At 39.2% G+C, this 19,636-nt stretch overlaps 1 protein-coding gene across 1 annotated transcript; it reads right to left on the bottom strand.

Annotated features, from left to right (window-relative positions):
- Positions 1–572: 572 nt before the first annotated feature.
- LOC106939662 (nesprin-2) lies at positions 573–19,336 on the bottom strand. The gene is made up of 16 exons (XM_015022150.1): positions 19,150–19,336; positions 18,075–18,241; positions 13,316–13,478; positions 12,415–12,605; positions 11,675–11,825; positions 10,029–10,211; positions 8,915–9,052; positions 8,517–8,708; positions 7,079–7,367; positions 4,876–4,997; positions 4,664–4,793; positions 3,662–3,864; positions 3,403–3,579; positions 1,903–2,031; positions 883–1,136; positions 573–814 (listed from the first exon to the last, which is right to left on the bottom strand). Exons 1-16 carry the CDS (start codon positions 19,330–19,332, stop codon positions 607–609), a joined length of 2,880 nt encoding a protein of 959 aa, XP_014877636.1. The 5' UTR covers positions 19,333–19,336; the 3' UTR covers positions 573–606.
- Positions 19,337–19,636: the final 300 nt, after the last annotated feature.

Genomic DNA, 19,636 nt, shown 5'->3' with positions numbered 1-19,636 from the left:
TCTGAACTCTTCCTGAGTTAAAACATTAATATTGTTGTTTCTAGATGAACTTGAACTTTCTTTTGCATCTTTTCCCTTATTTTGACCATTTCTCATTTCTTGGAGATAAATAGTAAATCGTTGCTTGTAATTTCAGAGACATGTTGTCAGTAGTTCATAGAATTAAAGGACAATGTTCATTTTACTCAAACATAAACCTATAAGAAGTAAAATCAGAGAAACTGAGCATTTTAATTTTTTCCAGAGTTGTATGTGCTGTACAATGGCTGCTGCTGTTGACTTATCATCCAGAAACCACTCGCTGCATTCTTGTTTGTGCAGGAGGCTCCACTTCTGCTTTTCCAAGACATATGGTTGTATAATTGCGCATCTGTTTTACATATCGGTGCAGATGTTGAGTTGGGGGCGAGGCCAGCAGCAGATGGTTTGGATTTAAAGTGACGGGGATCCTAAAACATTCTGGAAAATGGGCAGAGATGGAATCTCTACATGTTTTGTTTATATCTAACCGGTTCAAGGAAGCACAATACGTCGTCTTTAAAACATTTTCCTGAAAAGTCACCCAGGTATTGTTGGGAAATGTCTCTCGTTGGACACAAGCGTCCGTCAGGTGGGCGGCGGGCCGTTGGTGTAGTGCAGCATGGGGTAGAAGGACCAGGCGAAGTTGTTGGTCAGGGTGCAGCCCGGCTCGCTGTCCGACAGGGGAATCAGGCAGGGCAGCAGCAGGAGGAGCAGCAGCAGCAGCTGCAGGGGGAAGGCGGCTCTGAGGAGGCGGGAGAAGAACGATCGGGGCGGGGACGATTCCCTCCTGCACCTGAAGAACAGAAACAAAAGTTAATAGAAGCGGATTTAACCCCTACGTAACCCGTCCTCTGTACGTACCTCAGGGTGGAGGAGGAGGCTGTTTTTGTGTCTGCTTCTGCAGAGCCGGGATCCTGGAGCAGCAGGCGCTGCTGCAGGGCGCGCAGGTCGTCCTCCACCTTCCTCCTGAGCTGCTTTAGCTTGGTGCCCGTCACATGCAGCTTCTCCTGTGCCTCGTCGCAGTCCTCTGCTGCGTCTTCAGGCTGCAGCTGAGACCAGAGGGCCTGCAGAGACGCCTGGTGAGCCTGCCGGCTGCGCAGATCCGCCTGCAGCTCCTGCACAGCGTAAGCAGCACCAGACATAAGAAGGTCTGCAGACTCTACCGATTAACGGGCAGAAAAAAAAAACAGTCTCCCTGTTTTAGACAAGATTAGAAACCCATTGAAATGTGCAAATAAAATAAAAATCAAGTCATTTTTTAAAATCAGAAAATAAATATTTTTGTCTAAAATGCATAAAAATATCTGGAAACAGTGGTCCAGATGTTTCCTTTAGCAAAGGAAACATCTGCAGCTAAGAGACTTTTATATCTGGACCACTTAACAAAAATCCTGACTTCTTCCTCATAATTCATTTTAATCTCAGAAGATTTAATTCAATTCTGCAATAAAAAGGTCAGAATTGAGATTAAAGTTGGAATTCTCACTTTAATCTCAGAATTCCAACATAATCTCAGAAGATTAAATGTACTTTTCCAGTGGACGTAATCTTCTTCCACAGGAAAAAAGACTTTTTTTTTTATTCACAGAATTTGGACCAGATGAAACTAAACTTGAAGAGTTCCAGGTAGACAACATTTTTTTTTTTTTTTTTTTTTTTTTTAATTAAAAAATTTTTTTTTTTTTTTTTACCGTTTAGGTTTAACTGCTGCTCTGCGTATGTCGTTTTTTCCTCAAATGACCTTTTTCTCAGTCTGTAAACTCCAGTTAACGATTCATCAGTTACTGAATTACTAAGTTATTACAAGAATCAATTAATCAGATGAACTGTTTCGGTCCCGACGCTTCATCTCTCATCCCAATCTGTTAATCTGCCGCTCACCGTCAGCCTGTCTTCCTGCCGTCTCAGCGCTCCGACGCTCGTCTCTGGATGCTTTACATCTACGCTGTAGCATCTGCTCTCCGCCTGAGCGAGCCACAGCAGCAGAGACTGAAGAGTTTCATGAAACTCCTGCACAGGAAAAAAAAAACAAAAATATATCAGAGTTCAAAATTTCTCGCCCTTAAAGTCCTGCATTTACTGGAAAGTTGAGCAAAAACAAGATATCACATGCTTTATTGTTTATGGGCCTTTTTTGGAGTTTGACAACAGCAATATATTTTCAAAAGGTTCTGGCAGGAGCAGGATGTCCATAAAACTTGTGTAATGCTACTCTAAAACTTGATCAAGCGTTTTATACGGTTTGACGAGAAATTGGAGAAATTGGCCTTTTAAAAGTGGGCAAAAAATCTAAAGCTAATTTTCCTACGGTGTTTAAAAGATCTGAGGAAAACGAGTCGCGGTCAGAGGAAGAAAAGATCACAAACTGAAATGTGATTTTAATCTTTTACAGATGTTTTATTTTATAACTTTCAGGTTGTCAGAATAAGAACATTTTCAATCAGTGTTAGCGCTACGATTCAACAGAGTAAAACTATTTTACCGAATTCCTTACATCTCTTTTTTATCACAGATCCTTTTAGTTAATTAACATTTTCCAAACTTTAAGACATAAGGGTGTCAAAAACGTGAAGATGGACAATTTTTATTTAAATTGGATAGCTGTTGTGATTTTTACCCTCTCATTGATAAACAAGCAATAATTTAAAAACATAGTCGATTTGAAATATGAGAAAACCAATTCCTGCATTTTTTTGGGTTGTGATTTTACTAGTTTTGTTTTTTCTGTGCATCTTTACAGGAAAAAAAACAAAAGATTTGACTCACTTTTGCTTTATTTTGCAAATAAAAAAACTGATTAAAAAGTGAATACTTTTACATGTTAGGTTTTAAGTTTTTTTCTGAAAATTGCAGCCTCACATTTTGTTTAAATGTGTTTCTAATTGTCTGGGATTGGAAACCAAATTCAGAAAATTTTCGATATGTGATTGAGGGCCGCCCAAAATCATTTCGCGGGCCACTCACGGCCCCCGGCGCCACACTCTGAGCAACACCACTTCTGGTTTTCTGGTAGCGGAAAACCAGGATTTACAGTTATGGTGTATAAGCAAATTATTAACTAATTTCTATAAAATCAGCTTTTATCCAAGCTGAATTTAAATATGGGTTTTTGCTTAATTTTCATATTTATTTGTATTCAATACTTTATTAGCTGAGTTACAATTTTATTTTTAAAATATTAGTGTTTCATGATAGCATCAGTCATTCGTGTTCAATCAGCACCAACGTGATATAAAATACTAAATATGGAAGCCGGTCCAATTCGCCTATAGAAACCAACTAAATAAACCTGTAAAGCTTCAATCGACCCAGTTTGAGTTTGAATGAACCCGACTCGTTGATATTAACTCGTGTCGGTTCATTCAAGCGTTTTCTTGCCACCTGGCAGCGAATCAGCTTCCTCCTCAGGCTGTGGTCCCAGCGCTGCAGACCAGTACACGCTCGGCTCCAGTCCCGGTTCGCCCTCGCCACTCTGTCCTGCGTTTCTGGAGCCTCCTTCGCCTGCAGGTTCACCGACAGCATTATGGCCTTGTAGTGGCAGAACGCTTTCTCCATTTCCTGTAAAAACGTAGAATAAAAATAAATAAATCACTTAAAACTTCATCTGGATTAAAGCCAATCCCTCGGATTAAATCGTCACCTTCAGCTCTTTGGCTCTGGACTCCATGTCCTCTATGCCGCCTGCAGGTTCAGACTGCGAGAGGCGCTCCAGCTCAGGGATCACGGTTTCCAGCCAGGAAGTGAGGTCGTCCAGGTCAAAGGTCATCTGCTGAGGATCCAGAGTGCCAGACTGCTGGCTGCACCTGGACTGGGCCCGGAGCAGCTCCCAGCGCTCGATCACACCTGAAAACACACAACAAACTCGGGCGTTTTTTACACTTATTGGTGTTTCTATGACATGGACTTCAAGTTTTTATTTTATATTTCTGATGTTACAAAGTGGCAATAAGAACAACTTACTGCATCTTTCTCAGGTAAGAAAAAGAAGCACTTCTGTAGTTTAAAATGTTTGCTCTTTGCCCAACCATCAGGTTTTTATAGGATTTAAATCAGAGGACTGAGAAATTAAAATATTTTGTATGAAGTGAACCATTTTTATGTGGATTTGTGGAAATATTCTGCATCATTATCCCACAGAAACATCCACTTATTGTTTATTTTCAGTTTTCTGGCAGCAAGTTGTAGTTCTTTAAAATGCCCAAAGATGTTAAAGTTGTCTCAAAGTTCCCATGTCCAGTTAAGCAGAAACAGACCAAGAGCCTCACGGTTCCTCCGTCAAACCCAACACTGGGAACGACGTGATTTTATGTCTCTGTTGTCAAAATGATTAACTTCAGTCCAAGTCAGTCAAAGTTTCTGCAGATTTCAATTTTTCTGTCCAAATATCTTATTTTCTGACGTACAAAGAAAAAAAAAAAACTCCTGCAGATTCCCAAGTGAATGAGTTAAAATGACGGTTCATGAGTATTTTTCTAATTTATTTTCTTTTGAACCGATTCCTTGACTGCATGCACTCATAACTTATGCACCACCTGGTTTCTTTTACACTGGTTCTGAGATTTTATGGCAGATGTCTGTTTTGAGTCCTCCCTCGCAGTGCAGACAGTCTTAATAAATGATATTTTCTGCGCAGTAGTCTCACCTGACTGCTTGTCTGAGGCATTCAGACCCGTCAAGCCGAACTCCTCTGGCTGCTCGTCGTCGTCGTCGAGGATCAGAGAGACTCTCTTTATGTTCTCGATGCTCCCGCTGCACTGGGACATGAGCCGCAGCTGGAAAAGCACAACAAGTAGATCATCAGGGCTGACATCTGGCTGGACGGCGAGGCCTCGCAGAGGGAACCGTGAGACGTACATAGCCCTGCTTCAGAGGCGTGCTGGTCAGAGCCGGCGTCGGCTCGGCGTGTCCTTCTGGATCCGGCTGAGCTTCTGTTGTTCTCCATGAACAATCGCGGACAGCCAGAGACAGGCTGGAGGCTGCAGAACAAAATGTATCGGCAGGTTAAAGGAGACCGACCGTGCAAAATTCAGGGAAATTTGGTTTTCTGAAAACAACCCAATCGCTTGAGAAAAAAAAATGTTACCCGTTACCTAGCAACACAAGTGGAGATCTAGCACCTTTGGTCAGCTGGTTTTACTGCTGTACAATGGCTGCTGGAATAGAGAAGTGTTTTGTTGACTTACCATCCAGAAACCACTTGTTGTATTCTTTTTCCTGGTTGTGCAGGAGGCTCCACATCTGCTTTTCAAAGATGTATGTTGTACAATTGCGCATCATCTTCACATGCGAGTGTAAACGTGGATTTGAGGGGTGTGGAAAGCGGCAACGTATTTGGACTTGAAGTGACAAAAGGCCCTAAGACAGCTCATTCTGAAAGGAGCTCAAAACTAAAATGTCATTATTTAATAATTATTTTGTGCAAAAAATGTAATGAGCATGTTTTGTATAGACTACAGACTTATCCTAACAAATTTCAATAACTGATGTTTACACTCGAAGGTGAAAATGGCTGCAAACAGATATCCAATTATACAATCGTACATCTTGGAAAAGCAGAAGTGGAGCCTACTGCACAACCAACAAGAATGCAACAAGTTGTTTCTGGATGGTAAGTCAACAACAAAACACTTCTCTTTTCCAGCAGCCATTGTACAGCGGTAAAACTAGTTAACCAAACATGGGCTCCAACCTCGACGGGAATTTAATCCTGACGTGTTCTTAACTGAAAACTTGAATTTAACCCAAAAATCAATCATTACTCTTAAACTTTAAGGAATCTTTGCAACTTAAAGACACACAAAATGAGAATCATGAGTTTGACCTTCCAGTTTTAGCTCCTTTAAAAATATTTTATAATTTTGTTGTGAAAAACCAAAAGGTTTACAATCCACTAACAGTGTGGATGTGTCTAATATATAATATGATGGAAGATATTTCCTGGAAGCATTTCCTGCACCCCGAGGAGCAGCGGTGCTGGTGGATTTACGACGCAGAACATGAAGATGTGTAGCAGGTCTTGTTTGATAGTTTTTGCCTGTTAAAGTTATTTATTACATCCAGTTTTTATAGTCACACTTACAGCGTCTACACTCGACTGGATTAATTCAAGTTTAAGGAGCATGGGATTTATTTTTTTGACATTTTACTTTATTTTTCTTCCTCTAAGCTGAACAAAATCGAAGATTCATCGTCTTGAGGTAACTATTAAGGCCAATGCAGGTTTTGGAAATGAGACAAACATACCAATGACTCAAAATCATGAATTATCTGACAGGCAGCTCAGAAATCAGCTCCTACCCCGCTGGACCCGTCTGAGGTAAGCCGAAATATAAATCTCACCCTCTGGATCCGACGAGGCGACTGACCTCCTTCTGTCTCGATGTCATACCCACAACCCGTCTAAAGAAAGTTCAGCCATCTGATCTGATTCGAACGGGAAACGCATCCGCTGTTTTACCCCAGGCTTTAAAAGCAGGAGCTGATAAACGTCTTGATATAAGTGAAAATGCTGCATTAGTCTTTGCTAGAGCAGCAATAAAAAAAAAGAAACCCCTAAATGAGGGGTGTCCAAACTTTTTACACTAAAGTCTAAAATTCCCAAGATGAAAATATTCAGGGGCGATTTTTTTTTATTACTCCCCCCGCCCCCTCCCCATAAAAATATTATTGTGAATTCTTTCTTTTATCTGCACAACAATAAATAAAACATCTAATATTTAAACTTTTACAGTCATTTTACTTTTTCAGCTCATTATATTCCATTTTTTAAGTCTATAAAATGTACTTAGTTTCTCAGCAAAGAAAATAAGAATTATTGTTGTATTTATCCAAATACAGTGGATGTGTGTGACCAGTTTGTTTTTGAGTAAAAACTCACAAAATGTTTGTGACTCAACTTTTTATGAGATAAAAATAAAAGCAAAACTAGAGAACAAGTATTTCTGCTGTGCTCAAAGTTTTCTGTTTAATCTCACCCTAAAAGAATAATAAAAAGCATCGGAGGGCCGTATCTGTGGCACTGTTGAACTAATCCAAAGACATTTTATTTTGAAGATACCTGAGTGCGCGCTGAAGTAAGCCCCTTCATCCTCCTGCTCCTCCTCTTCCTCCTCATCCTCGTGCGACGACGACCCTCCCACGTCTCCGGTGTGGTCCCACTCCAGAGGCAGGGAGTCGACGCTCACCGGCGTCTCCCGCCCTGACCGGTCCAGAGGGGAACCGAGCAGGTGAGTGGGCGTGGCCGGCAGGCTCGTCTGGCTCCGCCCCAGCCACGGCCGACCAATCAGCTCCAAGCTCGACTCCAGGGAAACGGTGAGGTCAGAGAGGTCGGGCTCCTCCCTGATCATCTGGATTAAAGAATGAAGGTTTTGGCCAAACAACAGGGGCCACAACATCTTTAGCACTTTTAATAACCAGAAACTATTTTATTTTTAAATAAACAACACAATATTTTAATGAAATAAAATAATAGTCGTGTTGCTTTCACATGAAATAAAATATTCATTATAATATCAATGAATATTTTTGATGTTATGCTAACAAGGTTAAAATATTTTTAACATTATTATTCCAAAAATAAAAGTATTAATATTAACATTTAATATTATTAAGCTTTAAAAACTTAATAAAAATAATATTTGAAAAAGACATTTTAAATTAACATTATTGTTTAAATACAATTATTTTATTAAAATATTAATTACAAATAATGTTATTTTGAATATAATAACATTGTTATTATTGGATATTACAACATTGTTATTTTTTTATTAGTCTTTCAAAGATTTTAAAAACTTTAATTTTAAGAGTTTAACCACCAAAACAAGTTTAGGTTATTTTTGATCTGGATGTCAGATATCTGTAATTCTTTGCAGACTTGAAACAAAAGTTTGCAGGTCTGCCAAATTAAAACAAACAAACAAACAAACAAGAAGAAACAGCAAATCATATCCTACATTTTTCATCTTTTTCTGGATTTTCTTTTGTCTCTTTCTAGAAAAGTCAGTGATGTCAAACGTTTTGGCATGATTAAAAATATACTTTGGTTCTTTCAGCGTAACATTTCTGGCTCCAATGCCAAAAAGTTTGGACACCCCTGGAATAAAATAAGCATTTACAGCTGAAACATGTTCAGGTTTCAGACAAGATATTCTTCAAAATACCTTCAAAAGTTTCTATTTTTGAAGTTCCAGCCTTTTGCTGCAGGATAATGGAAATAATGGAAATAATGTTCTCCATCTACCTTTACAGTGAGAATAATCTCTAGTCATTTTCTCAACAGGTCCAATAGCTACCGGCCCTTTTGCAGCTTGATAAGTTCCCTCACTGTAAAATATAAATTACAAACTGGCACATATTTTAAATATATCATTGTTTTTTATATGAGACAGTGGGTAAAGAACATAAAATGTGTGTGTTTTTTTAGGACTTAGTGGAATTTAAAGGCTTAATGATATACAGTAAGGAGTGCAGCTCGTGTGTGTGGTCCGGCTCACCAGAGGCTGGCTGAGGCGCTGGTGGAAGCGGACCAGCCTGCTGAAAACCTCCTGGCAGTAGGAGTGAAGCTCCTCCAGCTCATCCTCTATCAGAGCCGCATCCTGAGCTGAACTTTTCTGGATCAGAGCCTCACCAAACACTATCAACCCGTCAATGCGCTCAGTGTTCAGGCTGATCTCCTTTTGGAAGCTCTGCCGGAAGATGGATGGACGAACGGAGACGGAGTCAGGAAAACCAGAACGAGCAACACATGCCTGTTTGTGAAATTTAAAAGTGTCCTCCTAATGAGGCGTAAGAGAGTCATCCCTCGACCAAAATACGAAACCAGCAGCTTAAAAGCTTGACAAGTTCTCCTTCAGAGGTAATAAATCGGATATGTGAGATGTGAGCGCCTCACGTTGAGCTGCTGGATCTTTTGATGGACGTCGCTTTCGGAGAAATGCTCCACGTTGGTGAGCTGCAGGTCCAGCTCCGTCAGCCAAACTAGCATGCTCTCCCTGGTGCCTTCAAAGTCCTCCCGCTGGCTGGTAAAATACTGGGAGAAACGAAGACAAGCATGGAGGAGGGAGAACAAAATGAAAATAAACACAGAATATTTTCATTACCATCATTTCAGGCTTCTGGATTGGTGTAAAAGCTGCTCATATGATGACGTGGAAACATTTTATTTATAAAACTGATGCAACAAACTAAGCTTTCTCTTTACTGTAAACCAGGGGTGTTCAAAGTGTGGCCCGGGGGCCATTGGTGGCCCTCAGGAAAATTTTGGGCGGTCCTTGATCACATTTCAAGAATAACCTAAACTTTTTTTTGTTGTTTAAAATCTTTAAATTTTAAATTGAAAATGTAATGTTCAACAAGAAGTATTCAGGTTTGGTTTTAATTTAATTTATTAGAAAAAGGGACTTAAAACATGCAGTTGGAAAAATAAAGAGTGAGCCACCAAATGTTCTTGTTGCTAAAAAGAGATAAGAAAAATCCAGAAAAATATAAAAAAATAATTAGGATATGTTTATTTTTAATCTGTAAACCCTGCTAAATCCTTATTTGCTTTAAATCTACAAAGAACTACAGATATCTGACTGCTTTGCTTAATTCATTAAAATACTGTGTTTTGTTACTTAGCTAACAAAATAAAATAGTTTCTGCGATTATAAATAAAAGTACTAAACATTTTGTGGGCCCCTCAGTTGTTGCAATTTGACATTTTTGGCCCTCGTGCCAAAATGTCTGCACTTTTTCACACAGAGAAACATCGCTGGATTGACTCAAAACATTTTCTTTCTTTTAAACGATCTGAAGTACAAATTCATTTGCCAACTCTGCACCTGTGCGGCTCACTTTGATACACAAGCTTCAGTCCAAGTCATCAGGAAAATATGGTTCAGAAAGTATAATGTAGAACAAATAAGGCCTCATAAGGCATAGAAACAGACTGAATAGAACTGGTTCAGGTACTAACATCGGATCGGTGCGTCCCTTTGGAGTCGTGCGTTAGGTGTGATTAATACCTTCAGGCGGCGTAAGATGGCGGCCACTCGGCGGTGCAGGCCGTCCCAGCGCTGGTTTCCCTCCCTCACCATGGCTTTGAGCTGGCTGGCTCGGTCAGTGCGGTTCTCCCGGGCCAGGCGGCGGTACTGGTTGTTGATGAGCTCCAGCTGAGTCAGGCGCTCATGAACCTGCCTTTGGAAAGCCTGAAGAAAACACATTGTTATTGAATCAGTAAATGGATTTTAGTGTGTTTTCCTATTTAAACACTGCATCTTTACATCCATCTATGGTCTCGATGCAGAGAACCGTTCCCAACTTAAATCACATTCAATGCAAAACAAAAAACAACGAATAGGAAAAAACTGCACTGAACCCACTGAAAACCTGGTTATTGATCCAAATATTGGTTTCTGAACTGAATAAAATCATCAGTATTGTGGTTTCTAAATGAATATAAACTTGTTTTCTTTGCATCTTTTTCATTATTTTGACCATTTCTCATTTTCCACTAATAAAAACTAAATTTCTGCTTGTGATTTCAGAGACACGTTGTCAGTAGTTCATAGAATAAAAGTTAATTTTGCTTAAACATAAACCTATAAGGAGTAAAATCAGAGAAACTGATCATTTTAAGAGGCTTCTTCATTCTTTCCAGAGCTGTTTATTGTATGTAAACAGCTCTGGTGTTTACATACTATTTTCTTTGATGCTTAAGCTAAAAGTGAAATGATTCTGATTGAATCAATGACGGTATAAATTTAGAGAAAACGACTGATGATCCCAAAACTTGGAAACTGTCCGTTTTTCTTTTAATAAGAAAACAGTGTAAAGCTTTTTTTAAACTGTTTTGGATCTTGTAACGTTGATAAAATCCACCTGTGATCACTAAATACTTAATACAGTTTAAGCTTTTCCATCAAAGTAACAGAAACAAGCTAATATTAATATTCATTGGGGCGCAGATTTTTTATTTAACCACTTAAGCCACCTGCACACAATATGACAAATGCAATAAAACTATGTAAATAAGATAATTTAATTGCTCTTTTGAATAAAAAAATGTAAATTGCATTCCCTAAAATGCAGTAAAAGCATATTCTTAGTGAACATTTCATTACCGGTAGCAAAAAGATGCATCTACATCTAAATAAATACTATAAATTAATCCGTTTATTATTTTTTGGATTAGTAATTGGACAGCAAAAGCTGCTTAGTAGGAAACTTTCTACAGAAAGTTCTGGGTAGAAAAGATTGACAGAAATGAATCTTAGATATTTATATATGTTGTACATATTTGCTTAATTTTTGCTCTGAAGGCGTTCTTTCAGCAAACTGCCATCTTTAGAGTCTGCAGGCTCCAGTTAACGATTAATCCATTATTAAATTGGTTAATTCGAATTAATCGTTTCAGCTCTAATATTTATTTACTTATTTTCAGCGGTTTAGTAGTTATGTAGCAAACTCAGGCAAACTCCAGGAAATTTTAAATTTAACTGAATAGATTGACAAAAGTTGATCAAATCACACATTAAAGTTTCACAATGATGAGATTTTTTAGTCTTTTAACAAAAAAGGGGGAACTTCTAAATCTTAATGGGCGCTTTTACAACGGAGGGAAATGTGTCATTTACTGAAACAACATAAATTAACAGTAAAACCAGCTGACCTCAAACTTCTTCAGCTCTTCCTTGGCTGCAGAGTAGAGGACATCTGCAGAGTTCGGGTTGGCAGCAGTTCGCTCCGCCATCTTGAGCCAATCATCGAAGCGGGAGTAGTCGTTGAGGAACTTGCACCACAGAGTCCAAGTTTCCTCGATTCTGCAAGAACACATCATGTTGGAGTTATAGTGTTTATTGTGGCTTGAAATATTGGTTCACATGAATTATGCTGAAAATATGTAACCTGAAAATGTTTGCAAGGTCGAACAAGCAGGTCGCTTACAGGCAGTTATGCTGTTCTTGCTTTCTAAGGACAAATTAAATAGTTTGCTAAAAACAGCAAAAGTCTTTTTCCCCTGAGTGAAAGTTATTCAGTTCAGTTTGGGACTAAACTTGCAACATTTGTTACATTTTCAGCTGCTGCGGTTCATTTTCACACCTGTTCCACTCCTGACCTGTGGGGGCGCTACACCAAGAACTACTAAAATAAACAACAGAAGAAGACACTCAGCACAACTTTCTTTTTCGCAGAATGTAAATTAAAAACAGAGTGGCGTCAGATTTTAGTAGAAGTCCACTAGTCATTTCTCCCTCTAGAACCAGACTCACACTCTTTGTTTTGGTTTCATTTACCCAGAATTCCCTGCTTTACAGTCCGCTTCGTGCTTTTGGAGCAGTCTCTGATCGGCTTACATTCACATATTTATTCAAACCGCACCAGAGTTCACGTCAACCAAACTGCACCTACCTGAGTCTTCTGTCCAGAGCCAGAGCACAGATGGTTCTCCAGCGCTGGTCCAGGCTGCGGCTGGTTTCCTGCAGGGAGTCGCTCTCCGCCTCCGAGCCGCCTGCTGCGTCCTCATCCTGCAGCAGAACGTCGCACAGGCTGAGGACGGACGCTACGCCTTCAGTGTGCTGCTCCAGGTCCCTCTGCAGGTCCTGCACAGACGCCTGACCGTCAGTCTGCAGACTCATGTTACATTTTGGCCCAGATCAAACATCCGAATGTATTGATCAAACCAATTAAACTGTTAAAAACATAAAGAAATAGCTGTTTGTGCTTCTTGAAGTTAAATATCTTTTCACACTGATCAGTTCCTACAGGATTTCCAGATCGTTCTTTTTCCATCAAAATCACAGATTCTGTGATGCTAATTTTGAAATATTTGTAGAAAATTTTTACGACATTTGTGCAAATGTATGTCTTTTTATTACTCGCCTTATCAATCACAGACTTTAACTTGACATCGAGTAAAGCTGAGGCAGCATGTTTTTGTTCACTTTGAGAAATCAGAAAAAATGTGGGGATTTGTTGATTCTGTGTGACTTCTACAGATTTGTGAAAACTGGAGGGACTTATTGATGTAATGTGGAGGGCCACATAAAAAGCCACGGCGGGCCAAATTTGGCCCCCGGGCCTCGAGTTTGACACGTGGATTAAAGAATAAAGCTGAAGAGCAACAACACCACGTTAACTAACGTTAAGCAAACAAAAGGTGAGAATTATTAACGATAAACAGAGAAAAAGTGAGCAGCAAAATGTGGGAAAATGTAGAAATATTAATACTAAAGATGAAAGGGGAAAATAATATATTTAGGAAGTGAAACAAAATCCAAACAGTTAAATATAACCTGTGGATGTAATTTACCTGCTGTTCAGCGAGCCTCTTCTGGATCTCGTTCTCATGACAGACGCTGTAGGTGATTGGCCGGGAAAGCTCGGCCTCGATACGAGAAAGCCAGGAGCGAAGGTTGCTCATGTTCTTATCCAGCTGCTGCAGCGTCACCAGAGTCTCCTTCAGCTTCCTCACCCTTAAAAAGATGTTAGGAAGAGACAAACACCCAGTCAGTAACTTTAATGTTCAACAAACCTTTTACCATCATTTGACTGAGTTACCAAAACTCAATTAACTTATTAAGGTATGAGAGGGAGAAAGAGACGCAGCTGTTCAGAGAGCATTTGATTCTTTGATGCTTTTTCTGGAAATGAAAATATTCTGAAATATTTTTAAGAAAGTAGTAGGCCAGAAAAAAAGAAACAAAAGTAATAAAATTAATAAAATCAAACAGAAACAAGAGAAAAATACTGAAAAAGGAAAAAAGGCAAGAAAGTAAAGATCAAAGAATAAATGAGCTAACAATAGAAACTCAAGTAAAGACAAATGGGAAAAGAAAAAGAAAGAAAGAGATGAAGAGGAAGAAAATAAAAGAAAATCAAATAAGAAAAACAAAGCAAGAAAGAAAGAAAGGAAGATGAAAGAAAGAAGGAAAGAAAGAAACAAAGGAAGACAAAAGAAAGATAGAAAGAAAGGAGGAAAAAATAAAAGAAATGAAGAAAGAAAGAAAGAGAGCATTAAAAAAGGCTAACAGAAGGTGAAGGAAAACACAGTAGGAAAAGAAAAAAAACTGAATAACAGAAAAAGAAAAACTAAACTAGAAAAAAAGAATAAAAAAATAAAATAATTCGAAATGAAAGGAAAATAAAAAAATAACATACTGGTGAAAAAGAGAGAAAGCTTTTTGCAAAGAGAAACTTCTCTGGTATCTTTCACTTCAACACGCAACGCGCCACACTAGCCGTTGTCATGGTAACGGGCAGGACAATAAAAGCTCTCTGGAGGCTTAAAAGGCTGAAGTGTGCCCAGTTTTTGGAGTTTGAGTTAATTCCCCCCATTTGATCGTTTTCTCCTGCGGACGTCCAGCCGGGCGGAGAGGCGCTTTCTGCAGAACGTCGGACAGAAGAACAAACCACAGAGTCCCAACTTCCTATGCGAGTAATGTGAGCTTCAGATCTAAAAACACGAAGACATCACAGTCCTAATGTGTTTTCACGAAGACACTAAGACTCCTGTAAAGCCCAACATTGAGGAGCTTTGTCTAGTTTTTTCCTATGGCCAAAATGGATCATAATAAAGTAAAATTTATGTAGTGGTAAAAGAAAGACAGAGAGTTTGATTCAGCATTTAAATAGAAACTGGGATTTTCCAAACTAATCCAAATCAAGAAAACAATTTAAGGAGATTAAAAAATGCCAGGGTTTTCCAGACATTCCTGACCAGCAGATCAAAAATGTTGACATTTTCCACTGGCTTTGGTGTGAGAGTTCAAAACAAAGTCAGAGTTGCAGAGTTTTAGTAAAGATTAATTAAAGTAAATAATAAGGACCTAAAATGAAGACATGCTAAGGGCTTTTAACCACTTCTAAGCATTTTAACAGCTTCAATAAAAAAAATGGTTAAAATTAAATTCTTACCCTTGTAGTGCTACTTAATTGAGTAACTCTTATTCTACTGCTGGGTTTCAGGTGACGTAGCACCGACGTCACGTAGCGCAGATGGAGGTCAGGAAGTAAATGCAGCCCGTCTACTTCTGTTGATCCACCATCAAAGAGTCTGAGGCCTGTACGGTTGGTACAACCGTTATAATTTTCGTGGTCACAAGGGAGTTAATTTTTAAAAACTTACTGAGAAATTATGAGAAAAGTGTGTCAACAATCTGCAGCTAAAAACAGGAGGTGCAGAAACCAACAATGCCAGAGTTTCCGCTTTCTAAGAGGTAACGATCGCATCGTTTAAATTAAAATGATATTTTATTGGACAGTTACTGAGAAAGACAAGCAGCCGTCACATGTAAAGTAAGATGTATTATTTTTGGTCAAACCAAGTTTTAATGGGGTTTCTGCAGAACCGAATGGTTGACCTACATTGTAGAAATGCAGAACGACTCAACATTAACATACAACTCCAGCATGAATTTGGATAAATAAATTTGCAAGTTGATCCAAACACTTAGAAATAACATGGGTTAGCTTGTTGTTGTTAGCAGTAGCATTGTTATCATAGACTAATTACTTAAAATAGCTCAACTCGTTACTCACCCGGCAGAAACAAGTCGACAGCCATTTAATGCTTCTTTTGATCCTAAATTTGACCCAACCTGAAACTAAATGACCGCATTCTCCAGGCTTTTTAAAACTTTCTTCTGGCTCGTCGTGTAATCTGAGGTCTGCAGCTCCAGACAGTTAGTAATGTCGATCGCCTCAACATTGTAAGAGAAGTCATTTTTTACTGAGACAAAGTGGATGCCTCATCAGGTCCAGCCCATTTAGGGCATTAGCTACTCGCTGTGATCCATTTCGCTCCGTTTTGAACCGGAGAAATCCACTTCCTGACCCCCACCTGAATTTTGCGCTTCATCCGGGCCACGTGTCTGAAACCCAGCGATTAAGTGGTTGTTTTATGATGTATGGGACTAATGACTATTAACAGGAAGGATCGGGGGGGTGCAGTGATGCATCTAATCCCCAACACAGTCGGTGTAAGTTATTGGAGTACTGCTGCAGATGCAACCATCCTGCTCAACTAACAAGCCTCTTTCTCCCTCCACCTCCCTCTCCACCTCTGACAGCCTAACAAAGGCCGGCAGCTTCATGCGGAGACCAGACAAAGACAGAAAAAGCCGGGCAGGGGCTCGTTCAGGAAGAGGACATGAACAGAATGGATGGAGAAAATGAAGCAGAAAAGAGCCGAGGATGAGGATATATGGCTTGAGAGCTGAGATAACAAAGTGCAGCTGACCATAGGAGGGCCCGAAGTTACAAAGAGATAAAACTCCGGCTGACATTTATTCCTCTCACTGTATTTATGGAGCTGTTCAGCGAAAATCTGCTTTGTTCAATTTATATCGCTTGCACCGAAATTAACTACAGCCAGCAAAATTAAAAAGAGTCGTGGAAACAAATCTTGTTTCTTTCTTCTCCCTCAAGAGGATGTTTGCCAACTTTAGCTGCAAATTTACCACCCGGTCCCTCAGTACTTCAGAGTTATTACCATAATAAACCATGCTGATGTGACTGTAAGGACTTCTTTTTCAGCATTAAAACATACAGAGCAATGAAAACACGCTGGTCTGTTCTTGATTTTTTTATATGCACTTTAAAAAGCAGCTTTTAAATTATGATTTTACTCATTAACCAACCTGAAAAAGCTGCTGCCCACCATTTAATTATGAGGCAATTCTTGTTTAACTGCATATCTTGGTTTGATTGAAAGCTGAGCTCAGTTTTATCTAAAGTTGATTGATCTTAACAATTCATTTATAAGCCGCCATTTTCTTAAAAACCGAAGTTTTCTCTTGTACCAACTGTCTTTCCATAACATGAAGGGCTAAACTTTTCACTAAGTGCTTAATTTAAGAAAACATTAGCAGTAGCTGTATGACTGTAAACGCCGTCCTATCTGAGCTCTTCACAGGAAGCACGCAAAAGTAATAAAGCGAAATAACATGGAGACCTTCAGGAACACGGCCATATTTTTCTAAAACAACAACTTTGAACCTCAACAGTCAAATCAATGCAGTTTTTATCTTTTTACTGCCAAATTATATCAATCAGTCCCTCCAGTTTGAGAATTATTGTGGAAATTTACACAAAATCAACAAATCCCTGTAGCTTTTTGTGCCAATACATAATTGGAAGTTTATTTCTGATTTTTCTCAAAAATTGTCAAAAACTTTCTTACTTGTACTAAACAGCTGCCTCAGCTTTAACTGATCTCAGATTATAGTCCATGATCTATACAGAGAGTAATAAAAAGTCTCATTTACCGCAAATATTTCTAAATAAGAACCACAAACACTGACTTTTATTGGAAAAAACACAAAAAGAATCACGAAATCCTTGAGGAACTGAAAATATGTTCAGGAATGTTTAATTTTAACGATTCATTGATATTTTAACAGTTTGTGAACAAGTTTTATCAATACATTCGGCCCTGTAAGAGCATTCATGATCTGGATTTGGCCCAAAACGAAGATGAGTTTGACACCGCTGGGTGACAGGAAGTGGGCCCGGTCAGAGCGCACCGGGGGACATCTGGTCCTGTCTGAGCCCTCCGACGGCCCAAACTACCCCCTGCTTCTGGCAGAGGGGGAAGCTGGGGTTTGTATCTCCTGCTCGTCCACAGGATTGCCCATCTGTTTGACGGGGGGTAGCAACAGTTTAACAACACAGGAGCTTAACCTCCACAGTCCATAGATGAGAGGCTATGTTTTCCCGACAGCTGCTAGGCACGGCTTACAGCAGCAGGTGGATGGAAACCCTTAGAAGCTATTGTTTACTTCCAAGAATGTAGTCAAAGCTTCACAGAACTTAATTATGCTTTTTGCAGCAGTGTGGCTTTGCCCTGAAAGGTGTTTGTTCTGACAAGATAATGATGTAAATTTTGAGAGCGGTACTTGAGAATCTGATTCATGTCGCCACACAAACACAATTTGACTTGCAACCCTGCCAACACCTTACTATTTATCTCTGCAAAGTGCTCACAGAACGGCATGAAGAGTGTTTTGGGAAGTGCTTGGTTAATATAAACACCTAAACTCCCGCTGAGCAGACGCTGCGACAGCTCTCACCTGGCTTCGATGTGCTGAAAGAGGTTGTTCCATCGCTGATTGACTTCCTGTAGCGAGCCGCGCACCTGGGTCTGCTTGGCCTGGTCACTGGCCAACAGCAGCTGCTCTCCCAGCTGCTTCAGGTGGCTCTTGTTCTCACTGAACAGGTTGATTTCCTCCATGCAGTCCTGTGGACACATGACCACACAGCTACATGAACACCATGATGATGCAGGCAGGTTTAAATAGATAGAGACCGTATTTTTCGGACTATAAGCCGCTACTTTCCCCATGCTTTGAACCATACGGCCCAGTGCGGTTTTTTTCTGTTGATTTTAAATCCACCACCAGGGGGCTCTTTAGCAGGAAGTGAATCATTGGAAGTCAAAATTGGACATCAAAGAAGAAAGTGCTAATTTTCATTTAGAACAAGCACATGCTAGCAGCAGGCACAACGAAGAAATGTTTTCAAACTCATAAAAATGTTATTAGTAAAATAATCTGCCAGTGGAATTAGAACTGGGTTGCTAGGCAACAGGCTGGGCCTGGCTGGCGTTGCTAGGTAACGTCGCCAGTGGAACTTTTACATCATTATTAAGGAATTATTTACTTAAAACAAGCTCCTATATTTTCCTACCAAGTCACTTAATTTTGTTTTATTTCAAGTTTTCTAAGATGTTTGTACTAGAAATCAGACCAAAAAGACTTGGAAGGATTTTGTGTTTTTGCAGTGCTTTTCTTCAGCTGCAACAGGGAAACTTATCAGACTTGCAACAAAACGATATTATTATAAACAGTATTTACATTTAGAACTTATTCCGTTTACATTTTTACAAAAGCGGGTCAACTTTTCAGGATCACCTCAGGAAATTTCACATTGCAAACAGACAAAAAAATTAACTTTTAAGGAATAAAAGTTGTTAAATTAAAGTTCATTTAATCTGCTTAATATATTCTACAATTTACCTACCACTTGGCTTCATGTGTTTTTAATGAAGACACTGTAATCAAATTCAAGGTTTCTGTATCATATCTGAGGTTCTTTTGATGAAAAAAGTGCAAACAACGACGGTATAAAATCGCCATGACTTCATACCTTTTTTAGTTTCTCCACCATTTCCTCGATGCTCAGCTCCGCGCTGTGGCACACCTTGTTCTCCATCTGAGTCAGCCAATCACAGAACTCTTTGTTTTTATCATTGAAAATGGTCCAGGCATTCAGGCGGTCGGCTATTTCCTGTCTGCGTAACGACACCTGGCGGAAATACGATAACGACATTTAGTGTTTGGTGAGCAGTTTGTTAAATGCCAGCTTTAAATAAGAAATTAGTTTCTTACAAAGAAAGTCAATAATCTTTTTATTTTTCTACACTGGACAACTTATACTGTCAACAGTGAATTCCAAATATGCATATTTTCCCATCTTTTTTTGTTTGTATTTTAAAGCTCATAAACACCTAAAAACACTCACAGGAAATTATTTTCCAAATTTAAAAACTGGATTCAACTCATTAAAGACAACTGGATGAGTTTTAGAGTGCACCAATCAGGATTAACAATCTTAAAGCTCTGGAAAGTAAGAC

Source organism: Poecilia latipinna, unplaced genomic scaffold (assembly GCF_001443285.1).
Source record: "Poecilia latipinna isolate Pla-1442-1.1 unplaced genomic scaffold, P_latipinna-1.0 Scaffold2941, whole genome shotgun sequence".
In the NCBI taxonomy this organism is placed as follows: Eukaryota; Metazoa; Chordata; class Actinopteri; order Cyprinodontiformes; family Poeciliidae; genus Poecilia; species Poecilia latipinna.
The sequence above is the reverse complement of the archived record's forward strand: the minus strand, read 5'-3'. Positions and strand labels throughout refer to the sequence as shown.